Source organism: Triticum urartu, chromosome 2A (genome assembly GCF_056163025.1).
Source record: "Triticum urartu cultivar PI428250 chromosome 2A, HENAU_Tu73, whole genome shotgun sequence".
In the NCBI taxonomy this organism is placed as follows: Eukaryota; Viridiplantae; Streptophyta; class Magnoliopsida; order Poales; family Poaceae; genus Triticum; species Triticum urartu.
Window position 1 is genome coordinate 655,986,248 of NC_141874.1, and position 15,462 is coordinate 656,001,709.

The following is a 15,462-nucleotide window of genomic DNA, read 5'->3' on the forward strand; positions in this document are numbered from 1 at the left end:
GGTGGAATAGAATGGTGGTTGTGGAGAAGACAAAAAGGAGAAGATAGTCTCACATCAACCAGGTGTATCAACCGGCTATGGAGATGCCCATCAATAGATATCAATGTGAGTGAGTAGGGATTGTCATGCAACGGATGCACTGGAGCTATAAGTGTATGAAAGCTCAAAAAGAAACTAAGTGGGTGTGCATCCAACTCGCTTGCTCACGAAGACCTAGGCCATTTTGAGGAAGCCCATCATTGGAATATACAAGCCAAGTTCTATAATGAAATATTCCCACTAGTATATGAAAGTGACAACATAGGAGACTCTCTATCATGAAGATAATGGTGCTACTTTGAAGCACAGGTGTGGTAAAAGTATAGTAGCATTGCCCCTTCTCTCTTTTTCTCTCATTTTTTTGGGGCCTTCTCTTTTTTATGGCCTCTTTTTCTCCTTTTTTTATTTTTCGTCCGGAGTCTCATCCCGACTTGTGAGGGAATCATAGTCTCCATCATCCTTTCCTCACTAGGACAATGCTCTAATAATGATGATCATAACACTTTTATTTACTTACAACTCAAGAATTACAACTCGATAGTTAGAACAAAATATGACTCTATATGAATGCCTCCGGTGGTGTACTGGGATGTGCAATGACTCATGAGTGACATGTATGAAAGAATTATGAATGGTGGCTTTGCCACAAATACGATGTCAACTACATGATCATGCAAAGCAATATGACAATGATGAAGTGTGTCATAATAAATGGAACGATGGAAAGTTGCATGGCAATATATCTAAGAATGGCTATGGAAATGCCATAATAGGTAGGTATGGTGGCTGTTTTGAGGAAGGTAATGGTGGGTTTATGGTACCGGCGAAAGTTGCGCGGTACTAGAGAGGCTAGCAATGGTGGAAGGGTGAGAGTGCATATAATCCATGGACTCAACATTAGTCATAAAGAACTCACATACTTATTGCAAAAATCTATTAGTTATCGAAACAAAGTACTACGCGCATGCTCCTAGGGGGATAGATTGGTAGGAAAAGACCATCGCTCGTCCCCGACCGCCACTCATAAGGAAGACAGTCAATAAATAAAGCATGCTCCGACTTCATCACATAACGGTTCACCATATGTGCATGCTATGGGAATCACAAACTTTAACACAAGTATCTCTCAAATTCACAACTACTCAACTAGCATGACTCTAATATCACCATCTCCATATCTCAAAACAATTATCAAGTATCAAACTTCTCATAGTATTCAATGCACTTATATGAAAGTTTTTATTATGCCTAAAAGCAAATTACCATGTTGTTCTAAAAGACTCTCAAAATAATATAAGTGAAGCACGAGAGTTCATCTATTTCTTCAAAATAAAACCACCGCCATGCTCTAAAAGGATATAAGTGAAGCACTAGAGCAAATGACAAACTACTCCGAAAGATATAAGTGAAGATCAATGAGTAATCGAATAATTATGCAACTATGTGAAGACTCTCTAACATTTAATAATTTCATATATTGGTATTTTATTCAAACAGCAAGCAAAACAAAAGAAAATAAAATGACGCTCCAAGCAAAACACATATCATGTGGTGAATAAAAATATAGCTCCAAGTAAAGTTACCAATAAACGAAGACGAAAGAGCGGATGCCATCCGGGGCATGCCCAAACTTAGGCTCTTGGTTGTACTTGAATATTACCTTGGGGTGCCTTGGGCATCCCCAAGCTTAGGCTCTTGCCACTCCTTATTCCATAGTCCATCGAATCTTTACCCAAAACTTGAAAACTTCACAACACAAAACTTAACAGAAAACTCGTAAGCTCCGTTAATATAAGAAAATAAATCATCAGTTAGGTACTGTTGTGAACTCATTCTAAATTTATTTTGGTGTAATATCTACTGTATTCCAACTCAGTTATGGTTCATACCCTCCTATACTACTCATAGATTCATCAAAATAAGCAAACAACACATAGAAAACAGAATCTGTCAAAAACAGAACAGTCTGTAGTAATCTGGATCAAACATATACCCCAAAAATTCTAAAATAAATTTCTGTACGTGAGGAATTTTTCTATTAATCATCTACAAAAATAATCAACTTAATCGCACTCTCCAGTAAAAAATGGCAGCTAATCTCGTGAGCGCAAAAGTTTCTGCTTTTTACAGCAAGATCGCAAAGACTTCACCCAAGTCTTCCCAAAGATTCTACTTGGCACAAACACTAATTAAAACATAAAACCACTTCTAAACACAGGCTAGATGAATTATTTATTACTAAACAGGAACAAAAAGTAAGGAATAAATATAAAATTGCGTTACCTCCCAACAAGCGCTATCGTTTAACGACCCTAGCTAGGCATGATGATTTCAATCATGCTCACACAAAAGATAAGAATTGAAACATAAAGAGAGCATCATGAAGAATATGACTAGCACATTTAAGTATAACCCACTTCCTATGCATAGGGATTTTGTGAACAAACAACTTATGGGAACAATAATCAACTAGCATAGGAAGGTAAAACAAGCAAATCTTCAAGATTTTCAACACATAGAGAGGAAACTTGATGTTATTGCAATTCCTAAAAGCATATATTCCTCCCTCGTAATAATTTTCAGTAGCATCATGAATGAATTCAACAATATAACCATCACATAAAGCATTCTTTTCATGATCTATAAGCATAGAATTTTTATTACTCTCCACATAAGCAAATTTCTTCTCATGAATAGTAGTGGGAGCAAACTCAACAAAATAACTATCATGTGAGGCATAATCCAATTGAAAGTTAAAATCAAGATGACAAGTTTCATGGTTATCATTGTTCTTTATAGCATACGTGTCATCACAATAATTATCATAGATAGCAACTTTGTTCTCATAATCAATTGGTACCTCTTCCGAAATAGTGGATTCATCACTAAATAAAGCCATGACCTCTCCAAATCCACTTTCATAATTATCACAATAAGATTCAACACCCTCCAAAATAGTGGGATTATTACTTCCTAAAGTTGACACTCTTCCAAACCCACTTTCATCAATATAATCATCATAAATAGGAGGCATGCTATTATCATAATAAATTTGCTCATCAAAACACGGGAGACAAAAAATATCATCTTCATCAAACATAGCTTCCCCAAGCTTGTGGCTTTGCATATCATTAGCATCATTGATATTCAAAGAATTCATACTAACAACATTGCAATCATGCTCATCATTCAAATATTTAGTGCCAAACATTCTAATGCATTCTTCTTCTAGCACTTGAGCACAATTATCGGAATCCTTATTCTCATTAAAGATATTAAAAAGATAAAGCATATGATGTACCCTCAATTCCATTTTTTTGTAGTTTTCTTTGATAAACTAAACTAGTGATAAAACAAGAAACTAAAGGATTCGATTGCAAGATCTAAATATGTACCTTCAAGCGCTAACCTCCCCGGCAACGGCGTCAGAAAAGAGCTTGATGTCTACTACACAATCTTCTTCTTGTAGACGTTGTTGGGCCTCCAAGTGCAGAGGTTTGTAGGACAGTAGCAAATTTCCCTCAAGTGGATGACCTAAGGTTTATCAATCCGTGGGAGGCGTAGGATGAAGATGATCTCTCTCAAACAACCCTGCAACCAAATAGCAAAGAGTCTGTTGTGTCCCCAACACACCCAATACAATGGTAAATTGTATATGTGCACTAGTTCGGCGAAGAGATGGTGATACAAGTGCAATATGGATGGTAGATATAAGTTTTTGTAATCTTAAAATATAAAAACAGCAAGGTAACAAGTGGTAAAAGTGAGCGTAAACAGTATTGCAATGCTAGGAAACAAGGCCTAGGGTTCATACTTTCACTAGTGCAAGTTCTCTCAACAATAATAACATAATTGGATTATATAACTATCCCTCAAAATACAACAAAGAGTCACTCCAAAGTCACTAATAGCGGAGAACAAACGAAGAGATTATTGTAGGGTACGAAACCACCTCAAAGTTATCCTTTCTGATCGATCTATTCAAGAGTCCGTAGTAAAATAACATGAAGCTATTCTTTCCGTTCAATCTATCATAGAGTTCATACTAGAATAACACCTTAAGACACAAATCAACCAAAACCCTAATGTCACCTAGATACTCCAATGTCACCTCAATTATCCGTGGGTATGATTATACGATATGCATCACACAATCTCAGATTCATCTATTCAACCAACACAAAGAACTTCAAAGAGTGCCCCAAAGTTTCTACCGAGGAGTCAAGACGAAAACATGTGCCAACCCCTATGCATAAGTTCACGAGGTCACGGAACTCGCAAGTTGATCACCAAAACATACATCAAGTGGATCACGTGATATCCCATTGTCACCACAGATAAGCACATGCAAGACATACATCAAGTGTTCTCAAATCCTTAAAGACTCAATCCGATAATATAACTTCAAAGGGAAAACTCAATTCATTACAAGTGAGTAGAGGGGGAGAAACATCATAAGATCCAACTATAATAGCAAAGCTCGCGATACATCAAGATCGTGCTGAATCAAGAACACGAGGGAGAGAGATCAAACACATAGCTACTGGTACATACCCTCAGCCCCGAGGGTGAACTACTCCCTCCTCGTCATGGAGAGCGCCGGGATGATGAAGATGGCCACCGGTGAGGGATCCCCCCCTCCAGTAGGGTGCCGAAACGGGTCTAGATTGGTTTTTGGTGGCTACGGAGGCTTCTGGCGGCGGAACTCCCGATTTTATTGTGCTCCTCGATGTTTTTAGGGTATATGGACATATATAGGCGAAAGAAGTCGGTCAGGGGAGCCACGAGGGGCCCACGATGGTGGGGGGCGCGCCTCCCTGCCTCGTGGCCACCTCAAAGCTTCCCTGACGTCTACTCCAAGTCTCTTGGGTTGCTTCCGTTCCAAAAATAACTCCCCCAAAGGTTTCATTTCGTTTGGACTCTGTTTGATATTCCTTTTCTTCGAAACACTGAAATAGGCAAGAAAACAACAATTTGGGTTGGGCCTCCGGTTAATAGGTTAGTCCCAAAATAATATAAAAGTGTATAATAAAGCCCATAAACATCCAAAACTGATAATATAATAGTATGGAACAATAAAAAATTATAGATACGTTAGAGACGTGTCAATGAGGTGGCAAACCAGGAAAACATGATCTCGCTTTAATTCGATGGCCACGCACATGACCGATGCGAGCTTCGTATCAACTGGTTGATGTGATGTGTTCTCCAAAATAATTAGAATGAATTTTGTCCAAAATTGTGTTTGCAGAACAACCAAGTTAAGCATTAAAACACAAATATGGAAAATCTCATCACATTGTCCTGTATGTAATTAATTACGCTAGGAAAATCAAGATAAGTTGGATATTTTATTGATAATGCCGTGTAAGACATTATTTTTTTAGCAAAAGTAGCAGTAGAGGCTCCCATCGTGCCATTTTCAGTATTATAAGATGGCGTTTGGTTTTGGCCTAAGCTTACCTTGCCAGATTTTTGCCTAGTGGAAAGTTTGGTTGAAGTTATGTTAGCCAAAAATTTGATGAGCATTAACAAGAAAATTTAATTAGAATGGACAAAAGATCATTGACATGCTAATATTATTTACTATGATTCAATCAAGATCCCATAATAAACTGTCTTCATGGATCTGTGGGCAGTAAGATCACTTAATTTTGCAAGTGTTAGCACTTTGTGTTGGCTCTTTTGTATCAAATACGTTAATGATGTTGTACCGGACAAACCGACTGTTTTCAATTTTTACAGGACATGCATGCACCTGTCTATCAATTTGCTAATTTCTTGCATGTTGTGATCAATGTTGTATCAATAGGATAATAAGTCGGAGCAAGTAGAGCATCTATGTTGCTACATATGTGGCATTTAGCAATGCAGTTTGTAAGAGCAACTCTGGTAGAGTCATATGTTGCATCCCTACATAATAATTGTTAACATGGAGGCTAGAGACGCGAGAATTTACTATAGCGGATTCTCCGTACCTCCCTCTACACTACAACACGTACGTCAATTGCAGGCACTTTAAAATGCCTCAAAAAGCCCCTATAATGCCAGCTTAGAGAAAAGAAGGCATTTTCCAAATATGCTAGAGATGGTCACGAAGGGAAAGATCTTTTGAGGCATTTTTCTAGAACGCCTCCAAAGGTCAACACAGAGGCATGTTTAAAACGCCAGCAAGCTCAATTTGAGGCATTTTTCCACAATGCCTCAAAAATATTAAACGCAGGCATTTTTCCAGAACGCCAACAAGCTCAATTGAAGGCATTTTTTCAAAATGCCTCCAAAGACTATTTGTAGCATTTCTCATAATGCCTCTAAAAATTATGCCTGGCATCTCTCATACTGCCTTCAAGACATTTTTGTGGCATTTCTAAAGAATGCCTCAAAACCATTATGTGGCGTCTTTTGTATTGCCTCCAAAATGTTTCCAGGGCACATAAGAATGCCACAAACTTTACATATGCATAATAAGAATATGATAAAACCACTGTTACAACAAGCTCAATAATTTGCATCTAGCTCTGTAAAAACACACATACAATAGAAAAAAAGATTGAGAAGCTTGCATCGGCTAGAAGTATCATCGTGCACGCGAATAATGCAAAGCATCACCATCAGAACATCTTCACAAATTCAGAAACAATATCGAAGTATCAATCAGAAACACACAGGTCACTTCCTACTGTTGTGACAACAATACGAACAAGTGTTACAGGAAAAGGCATGTACAACTCACTTATGACCATCTTTCATGTTTCCCTGCCCGAATTCCTAAGTATGTTGTTTCCGGTTGTAGCAGAGATTGCTTGAGTACCTTTTTTCATTCTTGTTGTCTCAGAAACTTTCTTTCTCTTCAGTGTATTCCTCACTGCACCTTCTGAAGTACTGCAACCAGTCTGATGGTTGGTCACCTGAGTTCCAGTAGTTGTTTTGTTGGGATCCACATTCTCACTATTGTTGAAAGACATCTGACTACAAACACTAGAAACCTACAATTGGGTAAAAATAAAAATCATGTATAGTTATACATAATATGAGCACAAAACAACAACTATGAGCTATGATAGTACCTTAGAATGCAGCATGGTAGTACGGTCTGTTTGCATAATCTGCATGAAAAAGAGGTCAAAATAGTTGCATATATAAGAACAGGGCAGATGAGTTAGCAAAGTGTCACGTATCATACATTTTTGCGTGGCCATGGAATACACCTAGCTTGGGCATTTCCTAGCCTGTTTATTTTCCCTTGTGCACAAGGCAGCTCAGTTGTTTCTTTGAGCACGACGTTGACAAGTACTTCAACACAATCAGCTAGTGGTTGACCATCAATAGCTTTAGCTTTTCTATCAGTTTTCTGAATGGTTCCCATTGCCACCACACTTGCACTGTTTGGTGACGTCAAACTAATTTCCATGCCACACTTTATGGTATCTTTTAATTCGTCCTGTAAGTTGCAATAGTACTAAGTAACCCTTCTAATTTGCTAGTTGGTTAAAAGTTGAGACAAATATAGAAAAATCACCTTTGGCCCCTTTTGGAGTGGTGTTTGAAATATTCCTGGTTTCTTATGTTTAGTTGTCTTTGTCTTCTTCAGTTTTGGCACAGGCGCAAGACTTGGTAGTGCTGATTCTGTTATCCTTGATTCCAGTTGGGTTGCCTTCACCTTATCTGGATGCCTTGGAGCAGCCATTGCCTCGGATGCCTTGGTAGTATATGAAAGTGAAGTTGCTTGTTCTTCGTCATTCATGTTTTCCAAGTCCTAGTATGTGGAGAATCATATTTAGCTAGTAGTAAATGCTCAAATAATGTGACTTAATTTAAGAGATGAAACAAGAATCACCTTAGAAGGATCTTTATTTGGACGCTCCTTTTCTGGAATCTCTCCCATTTCAACAGACCCCCTAGAAGCTATGATCAAACTTTTTAGCTCATTGTACTGTTCTTGCATTCTCTCACTCTTGGCCATTATTGAAGTTTGATTTGCCACCAGAGTATGCACCACATGCCGAAGCTCCATGTTCTCTTGTTTAGCAGCATGTAGTTCAGCTTCAACTCGAGCAAGGCGCTCCGAAGCGACTCCACCTACTAATAGACCAAGGCCACTTGGCCTTCCTTTCTTTTCTTTTGGGAAAATTGATGAATAAAGATCACCATCATGGGCCTCCTCACCAATCAAAGAAGGATCTTCCCGAATCCTTTTTTTAATGTCATCCTGAAAGGTTCATATAACAGTAGGGTTGCAAGCATGAATTTTATGAAGCACTGAACAAAGCAGTATCAAGTGAAAGCTAACTAGGAATATAATAGAACAGAGCACTATGAAGTGAACTACATATACCATTTTTACTCCGCTTTGTTGGTTGACTGGATATCCATTGTTTTTTGTATGCGTAACCACGTAAAGCTCGGCACGCCCAATTTCTCTACCCTCTACCATCTCCTGTAGCAGAGATGAAATGTTGATACACCAAGGCAAAAAAGACAAAAGAGAAAGAGCCAAAAAAAAAGGACAAAGACACCAAGGGAACAGATCTAGATAGCAAATCAATATTATGGGGTAAAATAAAACAAGGAATATTGATTACCATTTGATCAAGGACAACTGCAAAACTTCGTGACCCAGCGGTGTGGGTCCCCTTGCATCCCTCGAGTTGCGATGCCCGAGTGGCTTTGTTTCTCTCAGATTTTTCCTGGACACACAAATATGATGAAGAAACTCATCACAAGCTTATATGTGGAACACATATTTAGCATAGGATACAAAACTACACCATTGAGTACTCACCTTAGCTTTTTCTGTTCTCCAGTGTTTTACTAGCCACTCCCACTGTCCAATTGGGATTCTATTATCACAACCATTAAGAATATTCCGTGCCCGTGACAAATCAGCCTTTGTAATATTTCCTCTTTAAAACAACCTTGAAGTCTTTCCATTTTTTACTGGCTGATCTCAACACCCATCTTTTGTATGACTCATCAATGTTGAAAAAGGCCTATTATAAAATACAGTTGTGACAACTTGTTCATTGAAAAAGAAAATGACTTGTTTGTTGAAGATGCAAATATATATGTTAGATTGCATTGACATACCTTGACAGAATCCCACAACTTTTCTTTCTCTAACTTTGGTACTTTGCTCCAGTTTTGAGCCGCTAAGGACATTTCTTTTCCTTTCACTAGGGTTCCAATAAAATTTGTCAGCTTGCATGTCTTCAAACCACATGGCTGACCAAATCTGTTGAACTTCAAATTGATCTTGTTATCAACATCATGTTCTTTCCAGAAGCGCCTCATGTGAGTAGGTCCTCTTCTTGTCTTCTCTACAACTTCTGGTATATGAATAGATAGGAACTACCATTAGGCCCATGCAAAACAAGCACATGTAAAAATTTTATGCCCTCATAACTAACCATGTGTTTGCTCCTGTTCTTGTCGAACTTCCTCTTCTTGTTCATGTTCATCTTCTTGTCCAGACTCACCTTCTTCATCTTCCGATTCAGTTTCATCACCATGTTCATCGTCATCTTCTTCATCTTCTGATTCAGTTTCCTCATCACTTCCCTCATGGCTCCTTAAGTCAACATCTTCTTCAGCTCTGGAATTCTTCAAAATAAATACAAGAAAACAACATGAGTAATAAAAACAAGTGTTCAAAGTTATCCATGTTGAGCTCTCAAGACCATCAGAAGTAATAAAAACAAGAGCTCACCAAATATTTTAAGAGCTTACCATAGTGAAGTGTTCTAATTTATCCCTGTTTGAAGCTTCTGCTTTAATTTGTTTGATAGCATTAATGCATTCCATTTGAGGTAGATTAACTTGTCTGACTCTATAATTCAGGTCATTCAATCTTCTTTCATGGTCAGACACATGGGACTGAATAAATGCATCAGATCTTGATCTCGAAGTCATCATATTTCCTGGTATGTACAATTCAAAACTCGGTTAGAAAATACAAGATCAAAACTAAGATAAAAGCAATCAACAGCACTTGAAATTTAGTTCAAAAACAATCAATAGCTCTCACCTAATCCTAGTCTAATATTCTTCATGCCCATCAATTCTAGCCTCCATATCAAAGAAGTCTCTTGTAGGTGGATGAACCACAGCGTACCAATCCCTCTCTATAGAATCTTGTACATAATATACTTGGGTGGCTTGAGTTGCGAGGATAAATGGCTCATCAAATATGTCATTGTCGCTGCTTAGCATATGGTTAAAATTCACCTCAGTTATTCCATATGGGTCCTTACGAACCCCAGCATCAGGGCGAACACTGTCAACCCAATCACACTTGAATAAAACCACGCTGCCTTTGTTTGAATAATTGAGCTCAACTATTTCAGTGATTCGGCCATAATAAACAACATCTCCTAAAGCTGGATTCTTATCTTTAGCACTTGAGAAACTAGATGTCTTTGCAATCATAGATACTCCATCACATTGCGCTTCTTTTCCGTCACCATATCCCCTTGTGTGGAAAGTGCATCCATTTATAGAGTAAGCGTTGTACTTTCTCACCATCCGATATGGCTTTTGTGCTAAGACTTTAACTTCTTCAGGGATCTTAACATTATTGGAAATCAATGATTGAACCTAGAGACGTAACATAGTCAATGCAATATCTCCACATGAAGCGCTTTAAGAATTTTAGCGTGAGATCATAGACACTTACATGGTCAGCAAACCAAGTGTGGAAACTATTGTGATGGGAGCGTTCTACATCACGTATTCTTTTGCGTCGACCCGCTGATAGAATATCATGATGTTGTCTACATGAACATGAGAGGGGGTTACTGCTAGTTCAGAGAGTATGGAGAGTGTGGAACAAGTGGTGAGAAGCTTACTGGACATATGGAGCAATGTGGGGGTAATTGACCAACACATATCTTTGAGCTTGGATCCATGACGTGTAGTCTAGTTCTTCAACACAAGGACCAAATAAAGGACGACCGACTATTCTCAAGTATGGCTGATGGTTTGTCGAGTCATTGGGGCCAATAAAATCATTATGTCGTCCTATTTGAGTGAATATGGTTGGACAGCCATGCAAATATCGTGAGCAAAATGTAAGAGTGTCATCCAAAACATATCCCTCTGCTATTGATCCCTCTGGGTGACTTAGCGTATGGATCATACTCTTCAACTTGCCCAAAAACCTCTCAACGGCCCACATGCTTCGGTAATGCACCGGTCCAGCAATCCGTACTTTAGTTGCAAGATGAATGGTCAAGTGTTCCATGATGTCAAAAAAGGAAGGAGGGAATACTTTCTCCAATTGGCACATGATTTCAGGAATCTCATCCTCCAACTTTTGTATCTCACTCACGGTGATAACCTTAGAGTATAATTGCTTGAAGTAGTTGCACAAACGCATCAATGGAATACAAACATCTTTAGACAAAGTTCTCCTAATGGCTAAGGGCAACAGATCACGCATTATAATATGACAATCATGGCTCTTTTGTCCATTTAATCTCTTTCTCACCATATCCATTTTGTTGTGCAAGTTGGATGCATAGCCCTCAGGAAACCTAGCATCCTTTAGAACCTGGCAAAACATCTTAGCACCATGTGAATCCAAGTAGTATAATGCCGGAGGTAGGTATGGTTTACTTCCAGTTAAATCTGGATGTTGGTCTTGGCGTATATTCAACTGTTGTAGGTCAAGACGTGCATTTAGATTGTCCTTTGATCTTTTGCTAACATTCAGAAGGGTATGGGCAATATTCTCAAACACATTCTTCTCTATGTGCATAGGATCCAGATTATGACGCAATAGAAGTGTTTCCCAGTATGGCAGCTGAAAGAAGCAACTTCTCTTTCTGAATATTGAAGTGTCTTGCTGCACGCTTGTATCATTCTCATCTACCTGATTACGGTGTCGCTTCCTGCTGCTCTTCTGCTGCAGTTTCCCGTATGTAGTTTTCATGTCCTTTGTCAATATTGAAATTTCATGTGATGAAAGGGGAACGGGAGGCTCTCGATGTTCCTCAAAACCATCAAATGACTCAGCATCAAATCGAAACTCGTGATTAGGTTCCAAGAATCTGCGATGTCCCATATAGCATTTCTTGTGTCCATTCTTTAACCAAAGAGAGCATGTCTCTGATAGACAATGGGAGCAAACTGCTATATTTTCTCCAGACAAAGATCCACGCCCAGGCCAATCACTTATTGTCCATAGTAGTGCGGCGCGTAAGAGAAACTTCTTAGATCGAGAGGCATCATAAGTCCAGACTCCATCATTCCAAAGCTCCAGAAGATCGTCTATGGTCAGCTGCATGTAAACATCCATGTCTTTCCCTGGAGATTTTTTACCAGGAATGATGACAGAGAGGATAAAGTTTGATTGCTTCATACAAATCCATGGAGGAAGGTTGTAGGGGATCAAGATGATAGGCCATATGCTATATGAGAGATTCATATTTCCAAAAGGGTTGAAACCATCAGCTCCCAATCCAAATCTAACATTGCAAACTTCTGAACTGAAGTCTTTGTGAATAGCATCAAAGTGTTTCCATGCAGGTGAACCAGCTGGGTGTCGTATCAAGCCGTCCTTTGTGCGGCCTTCGCTGTGCCACCTCATATCTGATGCCGTCTTTGTAGAAGCGAACAACCTTTGGAGTCTCTTCTTTAGCGGGAAATGACGAACCACCTTTTGAGGCACCTTGTGGACACGCCTTCCATCAACTCCAGTATTTACGCTCTTCCATCTACTTGTGCCACACACTGGACATGATATGGCATCAGCATGTTCCTTCCTAAATAGAATGCAATCGTTTTTGCATGCATCTATACTATTATATCCAATACCAATGGCTCTCACAAACTTTTTGGCCCCATGAAAATTTTTGGGCAAGGCCTCACCTTCTGGAAGTGCCTCCTTAATTAGCGTCAATACCTCATCAAAGCAGACATTGCTCATTCCCCTCATATTCTTGATGTGAAGCAACCTCACCAAAAATTGCAGCTTCGAGAATCTTTTGCAACCTGGGTACAGCTCTTGGCGCCCATCATTAACTAATCTATAGTATGCTTCAGCATCATCGTCCAAGTCATCTTCAGACTCTTGCTCCTCTCCTAAAGTACGAGTATCATACATCCCGAATCCTTCCAGTAGCATCTCATCCATCTCATCACTATCAGCATATTCTTCAAACTGTGAACTAGGACCTGAAGTTGTTTCGGAGGGCCGCATACTTTCTCCATGATGAATCCATGTGGTATATCCAGCCATGAATCCATCATAAATCAAATGATCATAGACTTCAAGTTCACCTAACCAATGAGAGCTTACACATATCTTGCAAGGGCAGAGAATCCTATTACTTTTTGCTGACGTACGAAAAGCAAATTTTATGAAGTTGCTAGTTCCTTCAGAATACTCGGCGGAAGACCTTGCTGCTCGCATCCAACTCCTATCCATGCTCAATTGAACAAAACCAAGTTCTTCAACATGAGGTGCTTAGAAGAAGTTATGTAACATACTAAAGCAGAGGCCACATAAAAATTCTATAATAAATATTTGAATGTGAGCAGAAGCAAAGAGGAATTTCTAGAAGCAGTGTCAGTTTAACTAGCAAAAATACCAAATCAACTTTCAGTTGTTCCTTGTCGTTGTTGCACACTACTTCTGGGAGTACAACTAGCTTATTGTGAAAGTGCCAGTAATTAGTGTTATATATAGTACTAATCTACATGTATTGATCAGTTCAGTGCTTCTTCAACAATAGTCAAACTGCACAATGTCGTGCCAAAATGATTGTTCATACAGAACATCTAGCACAAACACAAAAGGAAAGTAAAATGAAGTAGAAAAATTCAGGGGCATTACCTCAAACACCTTGTGTGCACCGGGGCGTTGGATCAAGAACAGCAACCGAACGTGGGCGAGTCTGGCATGGGAAGGACAAAGCTGATGCGTGCGAGGCCACCTTCTTCCTCCTCCTCCTCCTCCGTCCCCTCCTCTCCGGTGCCTGGATATCCCCTCTCCTTTGGGTCTCCTTTACTCGGCCGCTGCAATCCCACCGCGAGATCGGGAAGGAGAGAAGAAGAGGTCCAGCGCGGGATGGCGTTGCCGGTCGCGGCGCCGCGGCGGCCGCTACGCCTGCGGCAGCTCCGGTGTGGGACACCGGTGGCGGAGGCTCCGGTGGCAGCGATGACGCCCCAAGCGATCGATGCGAGCAGATCGAGTCGATCTTTTGTTTTTTGTTTTTTTATTATTTCGATGGTCACCTATAGAAGACAGAGGTGGGAGGGTTATTTTGCAAATAGTCTAAAATTAAGGGTCAAATTTGTATAATAAGCCAAGCATTGGAGGCGCTATCCACCGAAACGCCAGCAACAATCGGAGGCATTTTCTAAATCCGCCTTCAAAGCATGTGAGCATCGGAGGCACTTTCTCAAAGTGCCGTTAGTACCATGATTTTAAGGCATTTTAGGAAATTGCCGCTAATAAAATGCCTCCTAATGACGTACGTGTTGTAGTGCTATCTCCATAATTTTGGGAGGGAGCTCCAAAAAGAGGGTAGAGCTTCTATATTGGAGGTTATGGGGGTGCAATATAGTGCACTTCAAATTCAACTATTTTTTTCACACACAAAAAATCTAACTGTTTTGGTTCACTAAACTTCAGCCACTCCTATTTACTCGTTTTGCAACTCATATCACTATACCAGTCCCAAATGCACTAAAACTGACTAGCAAGCCGATCTGCCCATTTGCATGGTAAGCTACCGTTCACTGTGTTCTTCAACTCGCCCCGGTCGATGGAGGTACGCCACGCGCTCCCGCTGCTCGTGCGTCGGGCCGGTGCACGGCTCGCAGGACGTGTGGCGCTCTGGCATTGGTGGGTATAGCGTGGCGCTCTGGCGTTGGTCGGTGTAGCGTGGCGATCTGTCGTTGGATGTAGCGTGGCGCGTATGAGTGAGCGACCCTACCGATCGAAGCTTGGGCGGTCGGTGGCAAACATTTCCATTTATATTTAGGACGCATTTAGCAGGCGCACGGCCGCTCGGGATGTTTAGAGGGTGTTTGTTTTCAGAAACTTTTTTGTGTAAGGACTAGAAAAAGTTTCTCTTAGAATTTTTTTATCAAACGGGAGGGACTTTTTAGGAACTAAACTAGGCATTTGGGACTAAATGAAGAAGACTCTCAAAAAAGTCTTTTTGTGACTTTTTGGGACTTTTTCAATAATGCCTCTCCATGCATTCAATGGCCCGCCATCCCATGGTGTTGTTTAATTGTTATTTTTCTATATACTAGGGGCAACATGATCATTTAATAACCTCTAAAAAAAGATTAGGGACTTTTTCTGAAAACAAAAAGAGAGGGACATTTTAAGGACTAGAATCTTTTTAGTTGGGACTAGAAAAAGTCCTAAAACTTATGAACCAAACAGGGCCTTAGCCAGCGGCCCGTCAT

The 15,462-nt window shown here is 39.9% G+C and overlaps 3 protein-coding genes across 3 annotated transcripts; all 3 read right to left on the reverse strand.

The window, feature by feature from the left end:
- Nucleotides 1–6,562: 6,562 nt before the first annotated feature.
- LOC125516142 (uncharacterized) lies at nt 6,563–9,330 on the reverse strand. The gene is made up of 8 exons (XM_087542020.1): nt 9,127–9,330; nt 8,955–9,029; nt 8,822–8,863; nt 7,877–8,248; nt 7,559–7,795; nt 7,223–7,480; nt 7,107–7,145; nt 6,563–7,025 (listed from the first exon to the last, which is right to left on the reverse strand). Exons 1-8 carry the CDS (start codon nt 9,328–9,330, stop codon nt 6,786–6,788), a joined length of 1,467 nt encoding a protein of 488 aa, XP_087398146.1. The 3' UTR covers nt 6,563–6,785.
- A 111-nt stretch (nt 9,331–9,441) lies between these two features.
- On the reverse strand, nt 9,442–10,097 carry LOC147986466 (uncharacterized). The gene is made up of 3 exons (XM_087540056.1): nt 10,064–10,097; nt 9,766–9,956; nt 9,442–9,639 (listed from the first exon to the last, which is right to left on the reverse strand). The coding sequence occupies exons 1-3, from the start codon at nt 10,092–10,094 to the stop codon at nt 9,442–9,444; spliced, it is 420 nt and encodes a 139-aa protein (XP_087396182.1). The 5' UTR covers nt 10,095–10,097.
- Nucleotides 10,098–10,228: 131 nt separating this feature from the next.
- LOC147986467 (uncharacterized) lies at nt 10,229–14,236 on the reverse strand. Its single transcript, XM_087542021.1, has 4 exons — nt 10,884–14,236; nt 10,712–10,808; nt 10,558–10,632; nt 10,229–10,237 (listed from the first exon to the last, which is right to left on the reverse strand). Exons 1-4 carry the CDS (start codon nt 13,463–13,465, stop codon nt 10,229–10,231), a joined length of 2,763 nt encoding a protein of 920 aa, XP_087398147.1. The 5' UTR covers nt 13,466–14,236.
- Nucleotides 14,237–15,462: the final 1,226 nt, after the last annotated feature.

What these genes read in the sequence shown, in the direction of transcription:
- LOC125516142 (XM_087542020.1), bottom strand. Translation starts at nt 9,330, where the DNA reads ATGAGGCGCTTCTGGAAAGAACATGATGTTGATAACAAGATCAATTTG. An exon ending in GGAGAACAGAAAAAGCTAAG is followed by an intron (nt 8,249 to 8,821) that starts GTGAGTACTCAA and finishes TGAACCTTTCAG; the next exon opens with GATGACATTAAAAAAAGGAT. An exon ending in CAAATAAAGATCCTTCTAAG is followed by an intron (nt 7,796 to 7,876) that starts GTGATTCTTGTT and finishes TCCACATACTAG; the next exon opens with GACTTGGAAAACATGAATGA.
- LOC147986466 (XM_087540056.1), bottom strand. Translation starts at nt 10,094, where the DNA reads ATGGGCATGAAGAATATTAGACTAGGATTAG. An exon ending in GAATATTAGACTAGGATTAG is followed by an intron (nt 9,957 to 10,063) that starts GTGAGAGCTATT and finishes TGTACATACCAG; the next exon opens with GAAATATGATGACTTCGAGA. An exon ending in AATTAGAACACTTCACTATG is followed by an intron (nt 9,640 to 9,765) that starts GTAAGCTCTTAA and finishes TTTATTTTGAAG; the next exon opens with AATTCCAGAGCTGAAGAAGA.
- LOC147986467 (XM_087542021.1), bottom strand. Translation starts at nt 13,465, where the DNA reads ATGGATAGGAGTTGGATGCGAGCAGCAAGGTCTTCCGCCGAGTATTCT. An exon ending in CACATTGCTCCATATGTCCA is followed by an intron (nt 10,809 to 10,883) that starts GTAAGCTTCTCA and finishes ATGTTCATGTAG; the next exon opens with ACAACATCATGATATTCTAT. An exon ending in ACACTTGGTTTGCTGACCAT is followed by an intron (nt 10,633 to 10,711) that starts GTAAGTGTCTAT and finishes TTACGTCTCTAG; the next exon opens with GTTCAATCATTGATTTCCAA.